We start from the raw sequence: 27,689 nt of genomic DNA on the forward strand, positions 1-27,689 counted from the left end.
ACCTTTTGCTACTTCCCATTATCTATCCCTCTATTCATCAGTGTGTATTCCCTCCTGGCAGTCTGACTGCTTTGCTTTGATAGTTGAAATTTGGCCTCAAATTCTTTTCAAATGCAGTTTATTAATATTTTCATTTCATTTAAACACAGCTTTGCCAGAGCATTGAATGGATCATCAGTGGTCAGCAACAAATAAAATAGAGACATATTCTTGATATCTAGTTTGGTTTGAGCCTCAAATTCACTTCTGGTCCATCCGGTTAGCTCTGAAAGATGTAAGTAAGGTCTTTGTTTGCATACTTTAGGCCTGTGTCTGTGTTTAGGAAATTAAGAGAAGCTGAGTGTTGAAGCCTTTAAAGGAAAGTTGAGGTCACAAAGACTCAATTATATATAAAGTTAAAGAGCAGAAAAAAAAATGTAACACAAGCCAGTTAATTTTAAAAGAAACCAATGCTTTTCAGATGACCTTGAAGAGAAACTGATCTGCATTTTACTGCAGATCCCTGCTGAAAGAGATGTGGTAGGTTTCAGACATTCAATGTATTTTTTTAAAAACTTTTTTAACTTGCTCACATCATCTGATTAGCTCCTGTTTTCTGTGTCTTTACCTGGTCAGCTCCCTTCTTTTTCTTCTTCTTCTTGCCCCAGCAACCGGAGCTCTCTCCGTCGCGACCATTGGCATCACAAAGCAGGCCATCCAGCTCTTCCAACCCCCCTTGCTGACCATGAGATGTCTCAGCAGCCAGTCGGTATGACAGGTTCCTCAGGATGCAAACACAGTTCTCCACAGTCTGCGAACAGAGCGAGATGGGAGAGATGAAGGCGGAAGAGAAGGTGGGGAGAAATAAGATGAGATCAATAAAGAGAGAGGTTTAAATGGAAAAAAAAAAAAAGGTTGAGATTGAAGATTCGTGTTTGATGCCATTTAATGAAACATCTCGCTTGAAAACACCGAGCAAACTCAAATTCAAAGCACGGTAATAAAAACCACCCACTCTCTCACTTTTACACTATCAGCCTTCCACCCGCACTCAGGAGCCAGACAGATGGAGAGGGTGAAAGACAGGGAGGGAGACGGCAAGTGAGAGGGAGAGGGAAAGGAAAGAACAACAATAATCTCACAAGTAATATTCTTCTGCATATTGTTAGCTCTGACTTTGAAATGAGATTAGCAGAAACTCAGGTAAATGAGGAAAAATGACAAACCCAATATATTATATCACGCCCCATTAAACATGAAGTTTCGAGGCGAACTCAGCAGCCAGAGAACATGTGTGTACTCTTGAGTCTGAAGGAAAGCCGATTCTCTAATAGTGTATATTGTCTCCTCTTAAGTGTGTGTGTTCTGTTTTGTTTTTTTTAACTGATTGTGTGCACTTGCATACGTGTGTATCGCTGACAAAGGGGAGACATCAAGTCACCAGAGTGGAAATTAACAAAGACAAATCATCAATCTTCACTCAGTCTGACTGTTGGTTTAGACAAAAACAACTAAGGAGTGTAATTGAACACCCTCAAGAGATGCTACAAACAAAACAATGTCTCACTCCAGTGAGCTGCAGTCATATTTGAAATTCTATTCTCACGTTATTATGGAGCGATGTAGGAGAAGTTACATTTTATTTACAATTTGCTGTGACATTTCGGATTTCGATCTATTATTTCACATTTATTCCGTACCCTTTTATTTCTAGCCGCACTGTGCAGGGAAATTAAGTTGCCAGGTAAACGGATTCTGTTATATGTCTTGTCAAAGCAGGAAGGTCAGAGGTCAGGGCCAGTTACAGATCAGCACCTCTACACCTGGGTGGGATTTAAGGTTCTCTCGGGAACACAGAAGTTATGCACTCCAAACTGTGACAAGAAACTTTTGTAACACCAAAGCTAGCCTTCATTGTTCTTGTATTTATGACATTTATGTGCTTTCCAGCCTAGAGTCTTAGAAGCTGGAAGTCCACACATAACAGCCTTCCAGTAAGCTTCCCTATGCAATGAGACACACCAAATGTAGGCTGTTAAATCTCAATATTATATATTAGCATTATATTGGCTGTGTATGTAGAATGATGTGCCTAGTCTACTCAGTCTTGCACCATCAATTTCAATTAGTGTGTCTGCTAAGTTAATTGACTCCTGGCAGTGTGCTATTATATAGTGGGAAACCTGATTAAATGTCCTTAAAACTTAATTGCTTCTGTGCCTTCTGTAGAGCAGAATGGCAGTAATCTAGAGATTTTCTTTAATGCTTAAGCTATGTCACATTATATATCTATAGTGACTACTCCTCAGATCTCATGTTTCTCTGTCCACAATTATTGAACACGTCACGAGCAGAAGGCCGTGTTGAAACAGTTGAAATAGAATCAACATCTATAGCTTTAATAAAGTGTTGCACTGAGGGCAAAAAACAGAAAACCTATTATGCAGGCGCAATATAAAACATTAAAAATGAATTTTTAATCATTCACAGGAGGTCAAAACCTCCAGAAATTTAGTATTCAGTGTTAATGTTTGATGTTAACCACAGGTAATGTGTTGGCTCTATCCTTGTCCAAATCGGCTTTCTTTAACTATTGTGCTGTATGTTATAGAAATTCAAAGCTAAGTTATAAACACAAGCACCTGCATTTCAGCAGTGTGACATGGATTATGTAAAATGGATTCACAGTGATGTGATGCCATCACATCACTGTGAATCCATAATTAAGATCAGTAAAGGCATATCTACTGAATGACAGAGTTTGTAGTTAAAAACAATAACAAGCACTGCTATTGTAATGCAGCAGCTATATTACATTGTGCTCTGATATTCTAGCTTTAGCAACAGAAAGTTGAAATATTAACGTTTTAATGGAAGTCAAAAGACATTTGGGGATTCGGGATTTTTGCACAGTCATGTTTAAATGATTGGTGATAACAACAGTTTGTATTTTTTAATATGTAAATGCTAAATTGTTTTAAAAGTAAAGAAACAATTGCTTCGTTTTATCTAGTCATAGTAACTGTAGATTCTGTGCAGGCCATTGGTTTGACAATTGCTCAATAAGAGAACCCATTCATAGTGTCCAAAGACTTAAGTTATGAGATGTTATCTTGCTGCCTAAGATAGCTGACATCGTTCTTGGTCATAAGTTCCAGTGTTAAAGAAAAAGACTTACTCTTACAGTGTTGTCTGAACCGCACAGTTATTTACCCCGGCAACAGTGTTGCAACAGGGACAGGTTAGGACAGACACTGTGTAGTTTTATTAATTATTTTCATTTCATCCACTTTAATTCATATTATTCTAGTAAATCAGATTACATGCTGTAAACAGCCTTTTTAGGGCAGTTTGTTTAGAAGACACTGATCACCCATCAATACAAACACAATAACAGAGTCACCTTGAAACAATACCTTAATTATGAATATGTTTTTTGTATATGTGGGTTCTTCAGTTACATGCACGGTCCCACTGTGCAGCATCGATCATAATTGCTTATTATCATCTTTTATATTTGATAAAATTCTTCATTATTAATGGTTTATAAAATGTAATCTTACAGTTTTGACTTCAACAGTCCCATACAACCATATCTATATCTGCTTATTCTCACGCCCCCTTTATAATTTACTATATTTTCTGTGTTTGTCACCAAATATTTGCAGATGTTCAAAAAAGGTTTATTAAAGCACAAGGACATCGTGAGCGAACAGAGCGCATCGTGATCAAATTATTTATAAGTTTAAAAATACATACTCTGAAGTAGTAACTTGATTATGGAACTACAAATTCTACTCCTTGGAGAATAAATATGTAAATCAACGTGTAAGGTCACCAGCCTATTATCTGAAGCTCGAGAGAAATTTGGTCAATGCAGCAAGACAATAATCCAAAGCAGAGGTTTTTAAATGGCCTGGTTAAAGTTGAATCTTATTTAAATGCCTTAGAAGGAATTTAACTTTACAATCCATGCTTGAAAGAAGCTCTGTGTGATGTGTAATTTAAACAATTCTGCAAAGAAAAGTGAACCAAAATTCCTCTACAGCAAGTTCACCCACTGTAGGTACCAGACAGGTTTGGTTGTAGCTGCTGAGGGGTTATATTTTCCCTAAGTAAATGTTTGTACTCATGTTGTCTTTTATAAAACTTTATTTTAAGATCTGAAATGTGTGAAAAATGCACAAATACAAAGGACATTTACGACTTTTTCTGCCAGACACTTTAAAATTTATGAACATGACCCTGTTATGCTACTTGAACAGCTTACATCTCTGAACAGTGCCTGCTGTTGTGTCTTATGGGATCAATTTTACCAAAGTAGTCAAAATAAGTAGATAGATTTTTTAGTATTTCAATGGCAGACCAAGACTGTTCCAACTCAACAAGCAGATAGGGAGGAAAACATAGTCTGCACAGAGCAGGTGAGAAAAAAACAGACGAAGGGAAAAGGCAGACAGTGTACCAAATGAGCACATGGCTAATGTGTACCGCTACTGCAACGGCGACCGCTCGGTGGTTTGTCTGCCAATCAGTCTTTGTTACTGTGGTGGCAGCAGTCCTCCTCTGGTGACTGCAGTTAAACAGTGGAGAAGGGCGGGCAGTTAAACAGTGATTAAGGATAGCTATTTAGAAAGGCTGGGAGACAGGGAGACCTTGAGAAGTCAGCCATCCACAACACTGTTTATGTACAGTAGTATTGACTGGCCCACATGTACTGCCACACGAATGCACATACATCCTCATACAGAAAAATGCAAAGTGAACCTAAACCCACTCAACTTTGACTACTGTCAGAGCTAAAGCAGGAAGAAATGCTGTAATACTTTGAATCTGAGCGTTTTAATTTGCCCTAATTTGTTTTGTTTCCTCCTGTGTGCTGAAAAGATTTCTGCAGTTTGTGTCTGTCTGTGATAAAAGGAGGATATGAGACACTTTGTAGTTTAGCCTGAAAATGAACAATTTAAGTTACAAACACAAGCTAAGATTTTCAGAGTCGCACCTTGCTGTCGATCTCATTGCTGCCCAGAGAGGTCTGGATAACGTAGAGCAGAGCATCTGTCAGCCCGTCACACTCCCTCATCCTTCGCCTCGCCTCCTCACCTGCTGAGCTTACGTTCCTGCAACACACATATGACAACAACTGGTTGGAGAGTGTGCTTTTCTCTGTATATGCTTATGCGTTTGCCAAATACATGGGGAAAGACAGAGAGCTGATTGAGGAGGGAAGATGAGACAGGATGACAGATGAAAGAAAAAGAAAGCTGGTAATAAGAGCTGTGTAGAGGCAGAGGGAGAGAGAGAGAAACAGATACTGGGGAACCTGGCACTTCTCCCTAAACTAAACAATTGAAAAAGAAGCATTAAAATTCTGGCTACATCTCAATCTATGCCCTGAAGGCTCACTTCAATTTAAAGCACTTGACTTGAGTCCAAAAAAAGGGAAAGGGAAAAAAAGCCACTTTAGTCAGACAGTTGGTGGCTGAACTTCACAGCCAACAATCACACCAACGCTGCTTTGATAATTTAACAATATTGTTCAGTATATTATTAGCAGCTTTGCCAATATGATGCACAGAAATAATGAATTGAATTTTGATTGAACTGGAAGTTCAGGTGGGCGTTGGGCTGGATTTGTTTGGGTTTCAACAAGGAACTGCCTGTGATACAGAAACACTTCGTACCAGACAGTGACTCATTTGTCTGCGTTAATAAAATAGAAAATGAAACTGAGGTGAGCGGCATGAGCTAAAATTAATATTATACTTACCTGAAATAATCACTTTAATGCTCAGTTCACACTAAAAAAAACAGCATATCACAAAACATTGACACAATCTAGCAAATGTCCCACATTTGGGCACTCAAGATAAAATCAGATTTAGAAAAGCACTATAGATAAACAACATGCAAAAACAACAACAACACAAAGACAGACACGAGAACATAACGAAAAAACCTCTGATTTTAGGTGACTCGTTATTAGCCACAGACCAAACAGGACAACAATTACATTGCAGTGAGTCACTGCAGTGCAGGCAGATAAATTATGAAGTATAATTTATGTAAATTCAGTATAATAAACTTTACATTAATAACACATACTCCATATCATTTCAGGCCTTCAGCTATACACTAACAGAAAAAAGTTACCAATGCTGACAAATAGTGTTAGAGTCATAATCAGTTTAGCATGTGCGTAGCTGTCTGTCAGTGTGAACGTATGAGACAAACATCGATTTCTACTTTCTACTTCTATTTTTGTCTGTGAAGGTTCTCAGTCATCCAGGCCATCGTGGTCTAAAGAGCTTGGAAAGAAAAGCGTCTGGACTCTTCAGTTTTAAGAGCAACTGATGGAGAGTCCCACATTTTGAGCCCTATGGGAGTGTCCCCAAGAGGGTCATGGACCCCCTATTGATCCTCTGTCTAATCACACGAAAAAGGTCACAATCAGCCAAGGTTTCGGGTGAACCCACTGTAAAACCTAACCCCATCCTGTCATGTGATTTAGGCTACGTCCACACTAGCCCGGATAGATTTGAAAACACACTAGCGTTTTCAGTCGTTTTCACAGAGTTGCGCGTCCACATTGAAACATCCGAAAACACGTACGTTCCACTACTGCGCATGCGTGAAACGCAAGAAGATTCCACCTGCCTCATTTCTGTCTGCCGCTTATTTACTTTCCGGCTCTTTGAAACGTTGCAGTTGTTGAAGAAAAGCACCGAGTTTTTTAAATGGACTAACAATGAGGTGGAGTTGTTGCTGCAAGTAACACAAAAGTACAAAGTTGCAAAAGCGAGTGAGAGTTAAAAAATTTGATGAAAAGCTATCTGGAGCATGTACAAACTTATATTAATCTTTAATAGGGCTGTCAAAATTGAGCGCAAACAAAACAACTGCGGTATAATTCCCTCCGCTATCTTAGTTTAATTGGTCACATGACTGCATCATATGACTAACATGCGTCATCGTTTTAGAAAGTCTGCGTTTTCGCTGTCCACACTGCGATGCCAAAGCACCATTTTCAAATGTATGCGTTTTGAAAACGCTGCGTTTTCCATGAGCGAAAACGCCGACTCAGTGTGGACGGGAGGCTAAAACGGAGAGAAAACGATGCGTTTTCAAACGAAAACGCATTTGCGTGGACGCAGCCTTACTGAGGTCAGAAGGCCCAGGATGTGAGTGGGAGTTAAGGCGTCTGGGAAGGGATCTCAAAACTGGATTATAGATGGCAGACAGTTGGTTGTTCACAGTGGACATAGATGTCTTCTTTCACTCCTCTTTCAAACCATTTTTCTTCTCTGTCCAAAATGTGAACATTGGCATCCTTGTAGGAGTGACCCTTGTCCTTAAGATGCAGATGAACAGCTGAGTCTTGTCCCGTCAAGGTGGCTCTTCTATGTTGTACTTCTCTATTTTTCACTTAAGTACCTGATCAGGCTGCACTAGATAATGTCTGTTACTGTAGCATAATAGCCCCACATTAAGATGGCAACATCCTCACCCCACTTCAGTTACAATGAAACCATTTGAATATTGGCTTCTGTGTTTCTTCACTATATGTATTTGCTGGTTGTTAGAAAGCAGCTCAGTTACATGATAAATCAACACATCTACATACATTCAAAGCCACAAAATCTAGTTTCACATTCGATATCTCTGTTTGGAAAATGAGTACGACAGATCAAACTAGTGCTTTTAAAACATTTACAGTTTGGTGTTCTCTTTACTATTGACTTTACTATTATTATGTGTTGACCTGCAGAGAAAAAGAGGTGTTTTATTCAAGAAAAGATCTGGCCAAACACATAAATTAACAAGAGGATGTGCAAGAACCCCTGATAACCGCTGCTGTCAAGTTTTATGTTTAAACACTTATATAGACATAGTACAAAGATGATCCACATGGCAGGTCTCCCAGCAAAAAGCCTTGGGTGTTCAAAATAGAAAAGGAAATACATTTTGCGAATGAAGATATATAGGCAAAGACCAGATCCACTAGAATGACTCACCCTGGACAAATAAAATAAAGACAAAGTTTTCTGGTCACAGTAAGAGCAGACACACAATTTAGTGCAGACTAAATTCAAAAATCAAATACCAAATTCAGCTTTTAAGGAGATCGTGCTCATTGCCACTGTGAAACATGATTTGGGCTTGATTCAATATCTCAGGGACTAGGCAGCTTGTTGTCATGGATTCAGTTATGAATTCTAGATCAAATATTTAAGTATTTTAAGATAATGCAAGGCCATCTGGAAGTCTAAGTTTCACTGAAATCTAATCTTCACACAAGGAAAGCACACTTGCAAACAGACCCAGAAACTGCTCTAAAAGTGAAGCTATGGAATATTTAAAGCACCTTTAATGCACCTGCACAGTTTTCCAGCCACAGCTAATCAACAAAAAAAGAAGAAGAATGTGCTATTAAGTAAATGGCCTGTATTTATATAGCGCTTTACTAGTCCTTAAGGACCCCAAAGCGCTTTACATATCCAGACATCCACCCATTCACACACACATTCACACACTAGTACCACTAGTACCCAAAGAGTTAGATGCAGATTAGATAGGCAAAGCCAGAAACTACAACAACTGTCAAAAAACCTTTTGTGGAAGTCCTTCAAAGATTAAAGAGTGTGAACGCCACCAGTTACATACACTTGTGCAAAGGTAACAGGTCACACATTTTCTGTAACTATATAGCACTTTATAGAGGATGTACTATGTGGGCTCAGACAACTGGTGAAGGAGCAATACGAAAAACAAACAAACACAATATTAAAGAGTGGTGACACCAGTTTAAATATCATTCTTTTAAATCTGAAATGTCAGAAAAGAGATGAGACAATACCTTGGTATAGTTTGAACTTCTTCAAATTCATCTATCATAGTGGCATAATAAAGAGATCACTAGTCTAGGGGATGAGATCTTTCAAATATTGCACTGATGAGAAAAGGAGAAAAGAAAGGGAAAGACACAAGAACTCAATTAAAACTTCACGTTCATGGCTCCCTGCTTCCAAGAGAAGGTCAAGTCATTTTCACCCACTTTGAATGCTAATGGGCAAACAAGCACACGATGGAAATGCCGCTTAGCGGAGAACTATTCTCTGTCAAGTCGATATAAAACAACATAACAGTGAAAACACTTCACCTTGACTAATGTTTAAGCAGCAAAGACAGGCGGTAGGTGGGTGAGAAAGAGGGAGGGTGAATTATTTACTGCTTTAACACTGGCTTTAGCCTTGAATATGTCGACTTCTACAGAGATTTGCATCATGTTCTTTTGTATGATGCCTCGTCATGAGTGGAAGAGAAGACACTTAGCAATGCAACATGAGAGCTTTTATAATATTAGGTTTTTAGCCTGTATACATATATAATACGGAGGCAGACGCTTAAGCAAACAATGATATGTGATCACTCACAGGCGCGGCCCTCTTTCTCTAGTCTAAACTTTCTCTCCTGACGACTGTCTCACAGACAGAAGCTTAACTAAAGTGTGTGTTCCTTCGCCTTTTCCTCTTTGAGACACGTTTTCATAAGCCCGTCACACTCCCTCATCCTTCAGCCAGTCAGCATCTAATGATGGACTCACACCTATACAATATTTTGGCTTTGCAATTATAAATGACACATTTTCTGATTGGTATTGCTTGTGGTTTTTCATGATGTTCAAGAGGTCGTCAGGAAGGAAGCGCTAACTAGCGATTTCCAGGAAAATAATGCAAATGGACCTGCATGGTGTGTATGGCACTGAATCTCAAATGTTACTCTTCACATTTCACAGTTTCTTCTGGCTACACTGCCAACATCATTCCATATTTACCATGCCACGTTTACAGCTGTGCACAGCTGAGCGAAAAAAGAAGCTCTTAAAGGCTAGACCAAAAAAAAGAAGTTTCCCACATTTTTGTAGTTTATGAAATACTAAGATGAGGATCAGACCAGACTGTCATTTTTATAAGTATACGGTTATCTCCTATATACTTTGCTTAATAGCTTTTGTATGTCTGCTATTTAAAGGCCTATGCACATGGATGGGTGAGTGGGTGGGTGTGTGTGTGTGTGTGTGTGTACACGGGCGACCGTGGCTCAGGGGGGTTGGGAAGGGCACCTGTAACCGGAAGGTTGCCGGTTCCATCCCCGGCCTTTCTGTCCTGGTCATTGTGTCCTTGGGCAAGACACTTTACCCTACCGTCTACTGGTGTTGCCCAGAGGGGCCGATGGCGCGATATGGCAGCCTCGCCTCTGTCAGTCTGCCCCAGGGCAGCTGTGGCTACAACGTAGCTTGCCTCCACCAGTGTATGAATGTGAGCGTGAATGAATAATGGCATTGTAAAGCGCTTTGGGTGCCTTGAAAAGCGCTATAGAAATCCAATCCATTATTAACTCTCTGCATTTGTGTTAATGGCTTATGTGCACATGTGCTTGTTAATCTAGTGGTAATGAAGCATGACGTATTGCACCATTCTGTAACACACCTCTTCTTAGATATAATTTAGTGAGAAAACAGTGAGATAATAAGAGGGGTGAGAATTTCTTCAGCAAAAAAAAGCATTTTATTAAATAATATTTTGATAGATTAGATTTAAACAAACTTGTTTGTTTTAACCAGTTTCATGGGGACACTGGTAACATAATATATGTACAAGGTTACAGCTCATAGAGAAAGAGTGCATCACAAACGGTAAACCCTTTGCAGGACTGCATGGGCTTCAGAAAACACTAAAGTGAAAGAAAAGGTTTTCTATCACGTGTGTGTGTGTATGTGTGTGTGTGTGTGTGTCTGCTTAAATTTAACCGGTAATCTCTACTATTTAGTGAGTCCATTACAGGTTTACAGTTCATCCTATCTGATGTCACTCCTCATTAATTTAGCCTAACTCATTAGCCTGCATCATTAAATAATTACCTACTGAGCAAAAAGACACAGAACTTGATTAAGCATCCCATTCAAAATGTTAGCTGCAGTGAAGTAACAGCGTAGTTCGTTTAGTGGCAGTGCCAAACAAGCACGACATTTGACTACTGCAGCTCAAAATATTTCGAAAAACTCATTGTTTGCTGGTTCTAGTTACGGGAACATTTCCATTAAATGGTAAAGTTCAGTCAGTTCTCTCTTCCTTCCAGTAAACAGTTCTTGTGGGAAGAATCATGCAGAGAAGTTTTGACATATTAATATGATTTCTGGGAATCAAATTTAGAAAAACAAATAAAGAAGAAAAAAAGATTGAATGTCAAAATAGTAAGAACAGAGAAAGGCATGCATATATTTTTATTTTTATCAAATTTCAACAAAAACAAGGGAATGAATAAACTGAAAAAGAAAACAATGAATTAAGTTCATGACAGTTAATTAAAGGGGATCAAATTGAAGATGTACCAGAGGTTGCAAAAAGCACACCTAATTAACCGTAGATCCCAGATCCCAGAAATCCTTCAAAATCCAATGAAAACATTTAGGATATTAGAGCAAAAGACTCGAGTATAATTAAATGTTTATATTACAACTCAACAAGAAATATATATTTCTTGTTGAGTTCCTGGTTTCTGCTGTTGGTGTCTAATAAAGGCATAAAAATACAACACATATTTCCACAGCCAACTGGGTAAAACAACTTACAGTTAACTTATGTACACTGTTTAATGGTCGTCATGCAGTAGTTTAACACCCTGTCACACAGCTTTATCGTCAAACCACTAGGCAGTCGATTTTCTACAAAATTAAAATACAGGATTTGAATATAATATTGCTCTAGTTTGTCAGCATATGCATATAGCCACCATTAAAAGTGTTGATTAACTTATATACAATGCTAAACAATTCATTATTATTTTCTGAAAAAAGTAGCATCCATGTGTACGTGAGAAAAATTTCACTAACAAGCTTCCTGCTGTCTGCAGACGCTGGTTTGACAACTATTAAAATATTGCTAGTTGGACATGTTTTCCACCAATTACACTGTTTTAAAAACACAAGGACGCTTATACATTTTTCATTTGACATTGATTTTCTACTCCAGGGTGCAACAGCGTACCTCGGCAAACAATCTGAGAGTCACTGATCTTAACACAAACCCCATTTCTTTTATTTTTAGTTGTTATAAAATTGGTGCAACATTCATGGGATTTACATGGACACGAGTGAATCCGAAGACAGATGGTCTTCTAATGTTGCTCAAGGAACAAATGACTACTGAGTGACTTTGTCTCAAACAGCTGGTGTGTGGTGGCTCTGCATAAATGTCTGGCCATGTGTGTATGTGTGTCATTGAGGGCACAGGCAGCAGAGGGTTCATCACCAGATGGAACACATGCAAACAAACCTATTAATACCCATGAAATAAATATGGAAACAAACTCTTTCGTGACCACGCATTTAATTCTCGATCAACCAAAAATCAGTCCTTTCCTCTACGCACATCTGTGGGTGTCTGAATGGAAATGAGCTGAAAGCATTCATGAGTAGAACAAAAACACGCAAATGCATACAAATGGTGTGTGTACGGCACCAGGTAGTTGTTTTCTTTTCTTGCTTGGCTACAAACCAGCAACCTGCAGGGAGTTAAACAGCCTCTGAATGGAGGAGAAGACCTTGTGTCTGGCTTGATAACACCGTAACAAGACGGAAAACAGTGCTGGGCTGTGAAGGATTTGCCATAGTGGACAGTCTGATTGATTACAACATGCACACTTTTTCACACACTGATTGCCAAAAATAATCATTGCAAAAAGAGCTTTAAAATAGTGTGTAAAATTCTGGTGTAGGCGACTAAGAATCCTCTCAGCTAGTCTGACTGCACACGCGGTGTCTTGCATGGAGCCAAAAACAAATATGCAGAAATGCACACATTCATGCACACCAGAAATACAGCTTTGTGTGTGTGTTTTTTTTCTCTTTTCAGTGGAAACAAAGTTGCATTTACATACACATACACACTTGAGCATATACTGTACATGCAACACCAATAAGTACACATAGGTAGACACTCATGCGCCTACACAGTCACACAAACACACGAATCAAGGAGATAATAAGAGGGGTGAGAGGTCTGAAATTGAGCTGCAGGTACACTGGGACCTGAACACTGTGGTCTTATGTCACTTTAACCCTCTGAAAAGATGGTGAGATAGAAAGCTGCCCTGGACAGAAGCAGAAACACCTTCACTGCTATGTGTTAGTGTCTCTCTCTCTTATTGTTCTCCACGTCTAAATTCTCTTGGTTCGAATTTTTCCAACTTTTTCCTTTTCTGCCCTTTCGTACTCCCTCTCCTTTAGCAGCTTTTACAATTTGATCTGTAACTTTACAATGTGGAACAGCATAGTGACAGCATCATTTGTCTTCTTCCCCCGCATCTTTAGGTACCTACACACACATGCGCTCAACTTCTATAAACGATTTAGTGAGTTAGTGAGGAAAAAATGCTGAAAATCTACGTCATGTCACCAATGAAAGCTGACAACTTTTTCTCAAAGTTTTAAGGAAATCTATCTCTATTGTGGCAAACAAACAGCTAAAAGAACAAACCAAGAACCAGAAAGGATCTGAGTCTTCTGTTGGACAAATCTTTTAAAAACCCACACAAACATATTTCTCTGAACTCTAAAACTCTAAAAGAAATGAAAAACCCCCACAACCTCTGCATCTCACAGGACCAAGTTCCTACAATTAACTATAGGAGGAAACATAGAAAGATGTTGAATATGAAAATGTGTTTGTCTGTGTTTTGGATGAGCTAATGTTTTAGATTCACCACTGTTTTTACTCAGACATTCCTAAAAGTGCCTAAATAGTCAGCCGTAGGTGAATAGCATGCTTGACATGAAATGAAAACTCCTCAGCTCATTTGGCCTTAAAAGAAGCATTTAAAACAGTCAATTAATACGTATAATTTAAGTATTGCTCCCAGGATACATAGCCCATTTAGGATATAAAACTAGTCTGTGGTGCACTGTATAACTGTGAATGATACCAAAATTGACAAATATTACACAGAAGAATAACTTTATGATCACACTTAGGTACCATATAGTCTTTACCCATACAAGTACAGCTATACACACCCATATTATGTAGGTTTCCTATTAAATATATATTCGTTTTTTGTGTTGCAGCTGTAAGAACCTAATCGGTGGATAAAAAAGGTGGATATACATACTAGTTATTATTAATATTAATAACATTTAGCCATGCAACATCACCTCTCTGGTGGTGAAAGTGGGCTGAGCTAGTGCTTGAGGTTGAGAGATAAGGGTTAGATAAAGCTGGGGTCAACTCAATGCATAATTTGTATTCTGGAGAGCGGCCTGGCTCTTTTCCAGTCTGGAGTTGCTCCACTGTCCCCAGCGAGGAAATGGAGCAATGGTACAGAAAGTTGGAGGGTGTGTTAACAGAACACACTGAGGATTTCTGTTACTGGACATTTGTGCAATTCACAGTTTGCCCATAAGGAATACCATGTTTATGGATGAGGTTATTTGTAAGTGCACTTGGCTAGGCCACCCTACATCATTTTGCAATAGTATCATGTACATATGTCATAGACACGAGTGAAGAATGGAGCTGAGCTATCAAATGATGGCCATAAATGATCAGGCCTGGCATACCTATACATTTAGTGAGGCTGTACTGGAAGTGTCTGGCCCCCACTTCTTGTGGGAGATCGTCAATTTGTACCTCAGTCAGAACTTCAACAGCAATCGACAACCCTGTCACCTCACAGCAAGAGAGTCCTTTTTTCTTGTGGTCTCTGGGCCCTGTGCCTGCATGAGGTACGACTAGGTACCACAGCTTTCTTCCACAGTCCAGATACTTGCATGTTAGGTTAAACAGTGATTCTAAATTGGCCATAGGTGTGAATGCATAGAAGGTAAAGTATTTAACTGTATGACTATGTGAAAAAAGATAAAGTGGCTTGAAGTGTTGAGAGTCTAAACTGGTAAGTGAGACTAGAAAAGCACAATATTAATGCCATTCCAATCCATTCCAAAGGAGGAGGGGAGCTTGAGTGTGAATGGACTGTGTTCCACACTTCCTTTACTGAGGTTGGTGTGTAAAGCTGTGGCAATGAGGTGATTGGAGGATCCTTTCGAGCTTGGTTACCTAGTGCATTTTTAAATACATTCAATAGCTGAAATAGTGGAAGATAACCATTTGAAATAGCTCAAGAATCTTCAAAGCTGGTGGGGTGAGGGTTTAATCCACTGGTGGTTCATTGAGCACACAGCTCAAAGAGAGCTGGCCAAGTGGAGACTTTTTTTTTCAAACATCTCAGGCCTCTGTGGGGTTGGTGTTAGAGTATGTACACAGATCAACAAATATGATCAGAAACAAATGACAAACCTTCTGTGCTAGCAGCATGCAAGTGATCAAATAGTTACACATCAAAATTTCAGCCTAATGACTAATTTTAAAGATCAGACCAGTGTCGACTTTTTTCTTTAACACGTATTCAATATGAATACATATGTGGTCCAAAATAACAAATCTTCTACAGCATTTTACAGCGTTTTACTGTACTACTTACTAAGATTACCTGCAGCTATTTTTCATCATCAGCCTGACTTTTTACACTTTCATGCCAGGTTAGCAGATCTAAAAAAAGAATTATGTGATCAAAAAATATTCACTATCATGTCTGCATGCTAGGCTCTTAACAGATGTTTGGATCAAATAGATCAGCAAGGAGAAAATCTCATGTTCACAACTTAATGCTCACCATATTAAATTAAGACTACAATAACTACTCTGACACAAGTAGAGCATAAAGTGTAGGCTTTACTAACACAAGGATGGGCGTTAACGAGTACACACTGAAATATAATCGAAAAAAAGGCATATTTTCTCATACTGAGATTCACATAAACACAGTAATCATGAAAGCTATAAGTTGTCCTCCGTGACTTCAAACTGTAACAAAGAAACAATTTAGAGGCACAATGCACCAAAAAGAAAGTCAACACACAAAGGATCCCAGCAAGTGGAGGAGTTGTTTCTATGGTGACCAACACAAATTGGTGCAAATGTGCTTGAGTGAATGAACGTGAAAGAGAGCAACAAAAAAGAACAAAATATGCATGTACTGTTTGAAGTTGTGTCTATAATCGCACAGTGGTAAAGATTAAGGAATGTTTGATTTTTCGGCAAAAATATTTTCCATATATTTGACATTAGTCAGTAGGTTTATGAACACAAACACACACCTGAGGTGACTGTTGTAAACTGGCGCTATACAAACAAAACTGAACAGAACTGAATAAAAGTGGTGTGTTACATATAATTCATATACATATAATTCTTCATAAATGAGAATGTGATATATAAAAGAAAAAGAAAACAACACCTGAGACAAGATTTTAAGTGCCTGTTGCTTACCTGAGACAGCCTGTAGCATTGCGCAGCACCTGGGAGGTATGAATGTGGAGCTTGCGGTCATCGTGGTGATTTGGGGAGGAGTCCCAGTTAGAGTGGGGTATGATGACACTATTGGTCAGAACGGCCAAGGCATCCTGGATGATTGGCATCTTCAGTGCATCACATGATGACAGGTTCCAAAGCACACCTGCATATGAATGTGTTCAGAAAATAAGAAACATTATCATATTTATGTTTAGACAGTTCTGTAAGTAATATTTTTTAAACACTATAACTTTTGCCAAGTAGCTACTATAACTATTATATCCTTAGTTTATGCCTGCACGTAACTGATCGGGTCAGTTACTGGCTCACCGATCTGCTCAGCATTTACATTTGTTCCATCTCAGTGCTGCTCTTTTCGTTCTCCATTTTCCTCTCATTCTAATTGGCTGAGGCATGAGGGTGCCTATCCTGAGTCTCCTAAAGTCTTAGGTTTTAGTCCAGTTAAAGAGGAACTGTTCTCTGAACTTAGAGGTGCGTGTTAGAAACACAAATGTTAAATGCAGATGAATCAGACATAAACTAGTCTTTAACCTACTAAACTCCCCAGTACAATGTCTGTGTGATGTCCGATTGAGCCAATCTGCCACTAAGTGAAAACAGTGTTGGTAATAGTTCAGTGAATTCACAGCCAGCAAGTGCATGCACCACACAGGCAGCACCGTTGCCCAAACCAAGCAGAACCCTTCTTGTAGCAAGAATGAATCTTAAGCAGACTACCTCCTGCTGTGTGCTACATGTGATTGCAAGCTTTGGATAATGTCCTGACCTAAATCTTCCACCATTATCCATATTTCATGTGTGGTACACACATTGCACCAAAATTTCTGTTGTATAATCTTTTAAATGCAAACTGATGCTACTTTTTAAGGCAGACAATTGGAAATTTCAAAGAATCAGAAGGAACCTTGCCAGGATGCAGATGAATTATGTATGTAAAGACACTTTAAGATTGCCCAAACAATAGTAGGTCAGTTTAAGAGAGAATCATCAAAGTATGGCCATGGTATGATCTAAGCAGCTTACTGTCAAAGATGCTGTTTGCTCATCATCATCATCATCATAATGAAGGATTGTGGAAACTGTCATAGCCAACATAGACTTACACTGACTAGATAATAGTAAGACACTAATATATAAACCACCAAGAACACTGATTGTTGATTTAGTTTTCTGTAAAGTTTTATCGACTAAATCACATTTACAAACTTTATAAATAAGACCTCATACTTTAATAAATCAAATACATTTTTAGAGCTAAAAATATTTATTCAACCGTTTCATTTTCATCAAATGAAGTTTTAAGCTCTTCTATATAAAAAAAGCGATTAACAATTATTTGATCTTACATACCTCATTAACTGCTGTGCTACAACTCTCTCCAAAACCAAATAAAAATGTGCTTGGTTCCATTCACTGTTCAGAAATGTACGTGTGAAATACATTCGGCTACATTTTGGGAGTCAGGGCAGCAAATTACTTTAAGAAATGAAAACAGCCTAAAACTTTTTTTTAACCTTGAGCAGAATGACATTGATCTCAGACACACCTTTTCAGAGCAAGTGAGGACATATTTCAGGACTGGAAATGCTAACAATAGCACCTCCCTATATTTATCACTTTTGAGTAAGCCACTCACACTTTTATTTTTGAATCTGACTCTTGGTCCTGTGAGAAAGCTCCAACTGGCATTATTTATCACATGCTGTGTCGTACAAAACGCACACAAACTTATTACCAAATTAATTTTACAGAAATGCATAAACATAAAGCCAGCAAACACAGCTGCACGGTCGTATAAATAAGCTGGACGAAAAACAAGTTTTTATGTATCCATGATATACTAAATCGCCTACAAAGACACATGGATATACAACACACACAAACACACATACACACAAATACACTTTTTTATTTTTTTGCTTCCTGTCAGATGGGATACCAGATGCCTTTTCACAGATCGGTGACAGCAGTGGCCCTGTTGGTCAGCTGTGACACACTCATACGTATCAAACACACACGTGTGCACATACACACACAGGCTACATTAGCACTGTCACATTCTAGATATGTTAGTTAGTTTGTGTCTTTCATTGAACTTTCTTACATAGCAAAAAACAATAAGGTAAAAATATAGGAACCAGAGTGACAGGGATAAATAAAATAAGAAAATATAGATATATCAGTAGCACTGGTGGCTTAAGGAGCTGAAAGACTGAAAGACCTCCTTTAAAGCTACAAGAAACTATAAAAAGCTGCGGTGCCATAGGTCATCATCTCTCGTGTATTTCGTGTCAGACTCCAGATGTTGCAGGTCCCAATGACAGATGTCGTTCATTTGCACAGTTAGCAAACAATTAAAATATGGGCACAACTCACAATATGCTGCGCCCTACAGTTCATAGAAACTGTCAGTGAGCTTAAAGGTGTCCTGTTCATTCAGTAATTCTGAGTGCAAAATCCAAAGATAAAGACTGCATCTGTTTTCTGAAATGCTAGCAAGTGTGGAAAACCTCTGTAGTTAAACCTGGCCCTCACTTATTATGTGTTGGGGAGCAAACAATTAATTAATAAAGCATATTTTAAAAAAGCATACACAATAAAATCCTGAAGTATACAAATTTGTTCAACTTCTTTCAGGAAGGAAAACTGAATTTAAAAGGTTATAAAGGTACTGAAAATAAAGAAAATTAAGGGCTAGAAAAATAAACTGTCATCTGTGGACTAATATGAATAAAGCCTCACTTAACTGATACATTTGTGGAGGCAATGGATGTTAAGTAGCAGCCAGCCTTGCATTGCCCAAAGCAATGCCAGTCTTGAAGCCTTACACTATGCTCTACTACATACGGTCATAATGTCAATCTCAAGGAAAGGGATTGGAAGAAAATGAGCCCAGAGAATAGACAAGGAAGGGCAGTGAGAAAGACACAGAACAAGCAAATGCCAGTGTTACTTAGCCAGTGGGTTAATTCTTAATTACAAATGCACAGCTGTTAAACCCAAATTAATTAATATTTAATAATTTAGACTTAATAGACCACTGCAGAAAGCAAATGATTAGATGGAATATGTACAAGACTATATATAAGTTTATACAAGAAGAAAGCTAAAAGTAGAGACGGGGAGATGTAATTGGGAATTTCAGAGAAGAGTTTGTGTGTGTGTGTGTGTGAGAGAGAGCAAGAGAGAATGAGAGAAAGCAAGCCTGAGAGGACAAGAGAAGGAGGGTGATAATAACACAATGACCTTGTATGCTGCTTGGCAGCAATCAAGAGCTTGTACTAAGGCTGTAGCATGTGAGTGTGGTAACATTTGCCTTCACTTTCACTAATCAGCCTCTTGTTTCACATCTCAACTTTCTGTCGTTCCACTTAATCCTGCTATTCACACAGGCTCTTCTCAAATCAAAGTAAAAAAATAAAATAAAATAAGGCAATAAGCTCAAACATATACAAGCACGCATACACTCTGTTGCCACCTCAGAGTGAAGACACACATTCAGCAAAACACTTGACTTATAAAGCTGGATGCCGTCAAACATCTTCTGTATTTCTCTCTGCTTCTTTCTTCCCGCGTCGGTCTATTTCTCATGTGGTAAGTGTTTTCAGTGTATGATTGCAATCAGGTTAAAACAGTGTTGTCTTTGATGAGCTGACAAGAACCAGCACTCAGCAAGCCTTTCTTTATCTGCTCGGGCCAATACATCTAAACAAACACACACTGAGACACAATACATGCTCAGGAAGCGACACGTTGATTTTCGTGCAGGCGCAAATGGACAAAAACACTGATTAAAAGGAGACACATAAAAGGATAGATGCACTACTCAGTTTTTTTCTGGGGCAAGGACATTGTACCGGCCACTGTCCAATATTCTGCAAATTTAAGGCTGACACACACACATCAACACACCAGCAACCACACTTACACAGACTTGTCTGCTCTAGAAACATAGATATGTAATGCTTCGCTAAACTCAATGTCCTTATGGGTATAACATCAAGTGACCAACAGACAGTGACATCATACTTCAAGCTTGTGTGCCTGTGAGTGTATGTGTCTGTGCTTTTTTTTCCTTTTCTCTTTCCTTGTCCTTATACCCCACCCCTCTCTGACTAGTTCCCTTTAGACATTTGACAGGCAGTTTCCTAGGAGCTGGGTGGTTTGGGGGAGAGAGGAGATGATTGCATGAATTCATGAATAAATGAGAATGTGACTTGTAAGGGAAGAATGAGACCTGTTAGGCCTCAAGTGGTGATGTTTTATTAAACAGCCTTCATTTGTGCAGCTCACTGTGAATTAGTTAGCTGCTGGGTCACAACCTGGTGATGAGCAATGCCAGAGATGACAAATTGCATGGCTGTTGTGTCTACAAAAATCTGTGAATGAGAAAACCGGTAAATAAATAAATAAAATAACATAAAATAAAATAGTGATTTTGGGTAACGTTTTCAGACAGCAGGCTAGCAATTGCTGACTTAACCCCAGAGTCATCGAACCTTCATTTCAGCGGTAGGTTTGCTGAAGACACTTGGCAGCACAAGGTAAAATCATGTATTGTGGGTAAACTGCCACTGCCAATACTGGAGATTTTATTACCACCAGAGAATTTCACAGTGAAAACGCTGCATTGAAATTTCTAGAATAACAGCAGCATTTGGAGCTTGGGGATTTAGACGTTGACAATAGAAAATATTTTATGCCTTCAAGTAACAGGAAATGATGAACTGTATTTGTGAGTACAGCAGTATAATATAACATTGTTGGGCTGTTTTTAACATAACTTTGCAACAGTGGAAAAGTCAGTCAGTCACTTCTGTACACATGCAGTTATTTTCTCCTGCATTTCTCATATCTTTTATTCTCATTACCAAACTGACTCCTGGAAACGAGTGCTTGCTTATGCAGCGGAATATACGTAAGCATATTGTTTTCATGTTCAATGCAATTCACAGAAACATGCATTGGGATATGCGTCATAGCTGAGAGAAGCCACCATGTGCAGTTTTTTATAGAGAGGAAGCGGATTAGATGGTGGTTAATGGAAGTACTGAGAAGTACTAATTATAATAATCTGAGAAGATTTGTCCAAATGGAGACTTTTTGGATACAGCTGTCTTCAGCAGTTGCTTCTCCCCTCAGCCATTTCAGAGGAGGCAGCAACAGAAACTGTAGTCATGGTCCACTGCATTCAAGGTGAGCCCATGAGTAAGGATAGCATCTCCTATTGACATCCGAAGCCTCTGCATCGACCAGACTTTGACTGACAGGCCCAGAAGCCTTGACTTCATCCTATCTACCTCACGCTCAGACCTAGGAAGCCAATAAAGCTTGTCTAAATTTAAACTTCAGAACCAACAGAGAGATAGGGTAAATAGTTAAGGGAAGGTTTTTCCAATTACCAAAAGTAACAAAAAAACAAAAATATATGCCTGATTCTGAAGAGATTCTGTAATTACAAATTAGAGGGAAGGATCAACATAGACGTAAAAGCAGAATTGGTACCATGCTGGCATTTTTTTGAGTTTGCTTTTTGACAGCCATGTCTATGGGCAGCATAGGGTGACACAATCCGAGATGAATCTCTCCGAGTGACAGTCATTGTTTACTTTCAAATTATTTGGCCATCGAGTAGAATTACAGGTTAGACTTTGAGTAGAATAAAATTTGACAGAGCAAAACATCCGAGAGCAGAGACACTAACGTGTAGTTACAGAGCATTAGCATCATTAGCTCTTCCGTAACATGTTTTAACAGTAAAGTTTTCAGCACTGATCTACGGAAAGAGTTGCTATAGAGTCAGACAATTTCATCTGATAGCCTCTCACCTCAAATACAGTGCAACAACCTTAGTTTTGTCCAACAGAGCATGGATTATAAGTCAGTGAATATGGTCCAAATATTACAAGAGTCTCAGCCATTAATCTTCCCAGTTCACAATTTTTTGACACGTTCTCTCAAAAAGGGTCACCTGCCTTTAGCCCTTCATTTTTGTTCTCTGCTACAGACATACTTCATTTTTACATTTTTATTTTACAAAATTGAGGCTGAAAACGTTTAACTACACAAGCTCTGTCACACAGCTTTTATTAAAAACTGCCTTAAACTGGTAGGATTGTGTCAATGGCCAGGGCAGCACAAACCACCACTTACAGAATTAACTAACTGTAGTCATTCTGTGTATTTGTGACAGACAACATCAACCTAACTGAATTACAGAATAATTATGCAACACTTCTTAGAGGTGAATTACAGCAACAGCAGGGTGTTACGCGAGGCAAATTAAGACAGACTTCAAAATATGGCTGTACTGTCGTGAAAGCATTTAAAATGTGGAGTTTGATGCCAAAAACCCAGAGGAAACAGACAACAGGGGAGACTCATGCATGACACTGAATCACAGACAGGGAAGGGCAAAGACAGGAAGAGTCAGGAAACGGGGGAAGTAGAGATAGAATTTCACAGTGCATGTCTGTTTGTGTGAGATGACTATTTATAAAAGTCGGAGCTCAAAACATGATGCAGTATGACTCGCGGTGAATTTTATTCACTGGTTAATCTGCTTACAGACCACAGACATTCCTTCCCCGAGCTGTTTTCTGTATCTTAGTCTCTCCAGCACGTTTGTATCATCACAGACATGTATACCTTGGGATCATCAAAAAAAAAGGCGGCTTTTTGTGATGACATTCTTACTTCTTTATCTGGAATATAAACAAACCTCGTTTTTTAGCGCAGCAGAGATTGCCTGCCGCCACACAACCTGTTATGAGGATATCATTAACAGTGAAAAGGTTCCAGACTTCCTTCCTCCTTCTCTACCATTCTCTAGCGAGCTGTTATCGATATCTCGGGGGTTTGTAAAAGGACAGAAAAAAACTGTGCACTTGCTTGCTAGCTGTCAGCCTTATGATCCACCAGGTCCTCTTCCCCCTCAGAGAGCAGGTGACCTAGTGGGATGGATTTTTGAGTGTGTGATTAAAGATGAGCTCTGTCTTGCTAAATAACAATGGAGACAGAGGTCAAATTAAGCATGAGGGGGCCCTACTGACTTTAGTTCAGTATTCTGTGTGAATGCGCTTTATGGGTATTTTAGAAGGTTTTGTGTATTTTTGTGTTTGAGTCAATGGGTCTGCTTTATCTCTGAAACTGTTAAATCTACTTGTATGAGCTTGCACATATCTCTCTTATCTCAGGACTAACCAGGTGTAACAAAGAGGCCAAATGTAGAAAAACAATGGTGAGACAAGTGCAGATACCCGCAGTCCAGCTCAACATGAAACAAACGTGGAATCACATAAAAATCCAGCGCACACACAGACAAAGGGGAAAAAAAAGTGTGAAGCGAGCAGACATGAGATAACAAAAGATGCGAGTGAAGGACAGAAGACGAAAGAAAGGTCTTGGCTCTCTCATGTTTTATCACAGGAATCGATGTACAAGTTGCTGGTGAGAGCTGCTTATAGGAAATCTTTTAGGCTGCTAACATTCAGATCCACACTTATGACAATTCACAGTTTGAGCTGCAAGATAATGTAATGTACCTTTTGTGCAGCTGAGGATATCATGAGAAAATTCAAAAATAGATATGGTCCTATATAATCATGCATTACATTAACATAATGTATAAATCTTACTCTGTCTGTCTATGAACTCTTCCTACACAATCAACAGTTCACCAGACAAAAATAGCACATGGGTACATCTCAGTAGTTCTACATAATATATATTAGCATATTTTATTTCTGAAAGTGGAGAACTCAGCCAAATTGTGTTGTGGCTAATGTGACTGCATCAAAAAATGTCCTTAGTTAAAGGTTTTAATTTGAATGAGGGAACTACAAAAAAAACCTGGCAGCTCCCAGTGCTGCCTCTCAGCCTCCTCATAGATGCACGTATCATATTAATGTAAAAATCCTAGGTGATTTTTAGAAAAGTTGACCTCTGACCTTGAGGTCAAGGCCACTGGGATTTGAACTCATCTGAGGCTTTAAGTTTCTGTACCCATGGTATGGACTTAAAAACGTCGTCTCATGCTCGAGTTATCACATTCACAAACTTGGGCGTCCAAGCTGGCGGGATGACAATGCCCCATCAGCCTTTTACGGGTAAGAACCCCCTGTGTGTCATGGCTGTATAAGCATAATTCACACAGACACTATGTTTTATCAATATTGCCTTTCCTAAGACTGTAAAACCAGTGTCATACTGGAAAATAACTAGCTGACCACTGAAATTCCATATATCCTAGATGTTTGCTTGTGTGTAAGCACAAGCATCTATGTGCTTCTTTTTCTTTTAAGCAACAGGGGTGCAGTGTTGTGTTACTATTTGCTACTCCTCTAGTAGAATATTAAATTCTCAGTAGGAGGCATATTGGAAAAAAAGATTATATCAGCTCAAATGTGTATTATCTGTGTTATTATCTAACACCTTATGTGGGTGTTTAAATTTAATCTATACATTTTTTGCCTAAACATATTTGAATGTGTATTTGCATGAACGCTTGTATGCGTGTACGTTATTAAGTTTGTGCGTGTGGGTGTATGCACTGCTGCAATGTGTGTTTCAACTGCACCAGCTAGTTTGTAGTGTTCATTCCCTCAAGGTTAAAACAAGAGTGATTCCTGCTACAAGTTTGGGGCTTTATATTACACTTTAAGCAGGAATTTGAATGCAAGGTGGGCATATTCACGTTTTTATCATTGCAGACATGCAATGATAATGCAAACAAAAAACATATAACAACCCCCCCCCATAAACATGCACTGCATTACACGTCTTAATAAAATATGTCAAAAGGGACACTTAACAAAGCATCTCTAAGAGTAAATAACATTCACAAAGATTGTTGGCATTCTTTGCAAGAGTCATACAAGTCATGGCTGCTGAGGACAACTGTGACTGAATGTTATCATTCAAGTGGAATGTGAAATAGTTGTGCACGTAAAGAAGATGAACAGCCTTGGTTTGGTGAATAGTAAAGTTTTCTGAAGAACACTAATTCACTAAAACTTGAATGTATGAAGAACTACATTCACTAACCCAAAACGGTTACAGGCGCTGTCATGGCCAACCGAGACTACTTAAGTCACTAAATAAGAAGTAAAACCACAATTAGACTAACGAATGAAAGACACATACAATATCAATACCAACAAAAGACAGAAAGAAAGTTTTATTTTTTTCCTTTTGCTGGCTGAAAGATTCTTTCCTAAAGCAGCTTTAGTGTAGGTGTGTGTGGTATGTAGAGCAGCTTGACAGATCCTTGCATCCTCACATATCAAATTCTATCCACACATTCACATAAACATGGGAATTGCACACACACACAAACATATTCCATTAAAATTTCTCCCGAGGCCATAAACAGAGCCATGCTGGAAAATAACTGATATACTGTACATGCTAGGAGCTGAAGTAAAAATTTGTCACAGACAGCGTACCTGTGACTAGCTCTCTGATTTCCACATCTCCGGTCTTCCTCAGCAGGCGGACCAAGGCAGGAATCCCCCCGCAGTTCTTCAGGGTTACTTTGTTCTCATCATTGGCCTTGCCATACACCAGGTTTCTCAAGGCTCCGCAGGCGCTGCGATGGACCTCACTCATCCTGTGGTCCAGTAGATCAACGAGCAGCTGGATGCCTCCCTGTCTACGGATCTGAGTATCAAAGAAATTGAATCAATCAAATCCGTTGTAAATGAATAATATATATTAATAAAAATCAGCAGCAAGAAGTATTGTAGAGAATATCTTTTTTCAATGCTGAAATTTTAGTATCTTGTACTCCTGATGGCTGGTTATTTATCTATGCAAGTAGCTACTTCATACACAGTGTGTATAATGTGTGTTTGTGTGCGCATGTGTGTATATAGCCTCCAGTGTCTGTCAGTCCTGCCAATCAGATTAACAGCACAATGTGGGCTAATTAAAGATACTAATGACTGGGCTTTAACAAAAATGACACTTAATTACACTGATTAGGGAAGAATAAGCTTGCTTGTGTGTGCCTGTATGTTATAGAATCTGCACGTTACCCGCCACTTTTTCTGTGTGGTTGCCCTCCCTTCTTAGGTGTTTGTTTCCTTTTATCACATTTTTTTGCATATGATAATTGATATGCATGAACAGTTCACTTATGGATTGGAAAACTAACATTAAATTTTTATCTTAATGACTAAAAGATGAAAGGCAATCATGGCAGCCTCCACAGATTCAGTGACTAGTGGTTGTTTATTCTTTTTAAGGAGGCGTGTAACACACACATTCCAAAACCATGCATCTGTTACCTTGATTTATTTTAAATGTGTATATGTGTAATAGCAGGAAAAAATTAGATTAATTGAACACTTCTGTAAACTGTACATGAAGACTCACCTAACTGCACAGCAAATCTGTACCCAGCTACACTGCTTGCCTTGTGTCTGCTACTACTTTTGCCTTGTAAATACACATAAAGAGAAACATGCTTGGCCACAGTTCGAGAAATAAACAAAGCAAATCAGTTTAGATTTATGATTATATCTCGATTCTGTGAGAGGGCGAGGCAGTCAGGACTGTTAGCCCAGTAGGGATCACAATGAGGGCACTCTGGCGTTACACATAATGCCTTCCCCCCATGGCGCGACACATATTGCTCTCTCCCTATGCTGGTGGTTTTTAAACCTCCCACATCACTTCTCCACTGCAGGGATCTTCATCAGCCTTAGGGGGCCAAAGAGCTTAAATCAGCCTGTGTTTGGTCCAGTCGACAGGGGTGTTGCGCTAATCACTAGAAACAGGCTGCTGAGATCTCCAGGAGACTAGTCGAAACAAGGATGGAGCAACTAGTGTGTGAGACAGAGAGAGAGAAAACGAGAGAGAGAGAGAGTGTGTCGCTCATGTTTCCACTTTTATTTAATCTCTTGAGCACTGCAACTGACAGACTTACTCAACCAGATAACTCCAGTTTTTCACAGTTAGATGCATATTCAGACTTTTTGAAACCCTTTAATATTTTTCAGCACGTTCTCCTCCAAACATGGGACATTAAATATAGAAAATAATTCATTAGTAATGCCTGCTTCATTGTGAAGCACCAGATGGATGGATTTTACTACGCAGACGAGCAATAAGACATGAATGGACTTCCAAGGCTTTTTTTGTTTCAATTTTTGGCTCTAGCAATACCCGTACTCATACTTTTAGCATGATTAAGTCAAAAATAGGTGTGCATACAAGTGCAAGCAAAAACCAATGATAATAAAGATGCACATAAGAAGAGAGAAAGCAGGAGTGAGG

At 38.9% G+C, this 27,689-nt stretch overlaps 1 protein-coding gene and 1 long non-coding RNA gene across 2 annotated transcripts in view; one reads left to right on the top strand and one right to left on the bottom strand.

Moving 5' to 3' along the window:
* Positions 1 to 27,689, bottom strand: part of ctnnd2a (catenin (cadherin-associated protein), delta 2a) — a 250,221-nt gene that overhangs the window by 42,249 nt on the left and 180,283 nt on the right. Inside the window, 4 exon segments of the mRNA XM_025910444.1 lie at positions 608 to 790; positions 4,982 to 5,099; positions 16,365 to 16,551; positions 25,856 to 26,069. Of these exon segments, the coding sequence (XP_025766229.1) occupies positions 608 to 790; positions 4,982 to 5,099; positions 16,365 to 16,551; positions 25,856 to 26,069 (702 nt within the window).
* LOC112847864 (uncharacterized) lies at positions 456 to 26,024 on the top strand. The gene is made up of 3 exons (XR_003221695.1): positions 456 to 519; positions 648 to 833; positions 25,899 to 26,024. It is a non-coding gene; the product is annotated as an uncharacterized LOC112847864 (long non-coding RNA).

Source organism: Oreochromis niloticus, linkage group LG9 (assembly GCF_001858045.2).
Source record: "Oreochromis niloticus isolate F11D_XX linkage group LG9, O_niloticus_UMD_NMBU, whole genome shotgun sequence".
Taxonomy (NCBI): Eukaryota; Metazoa; Chordata; class Actinopteri; order Cichliformes; family Cichlidae; genus Oreochromis; species Oreochromis niloticus.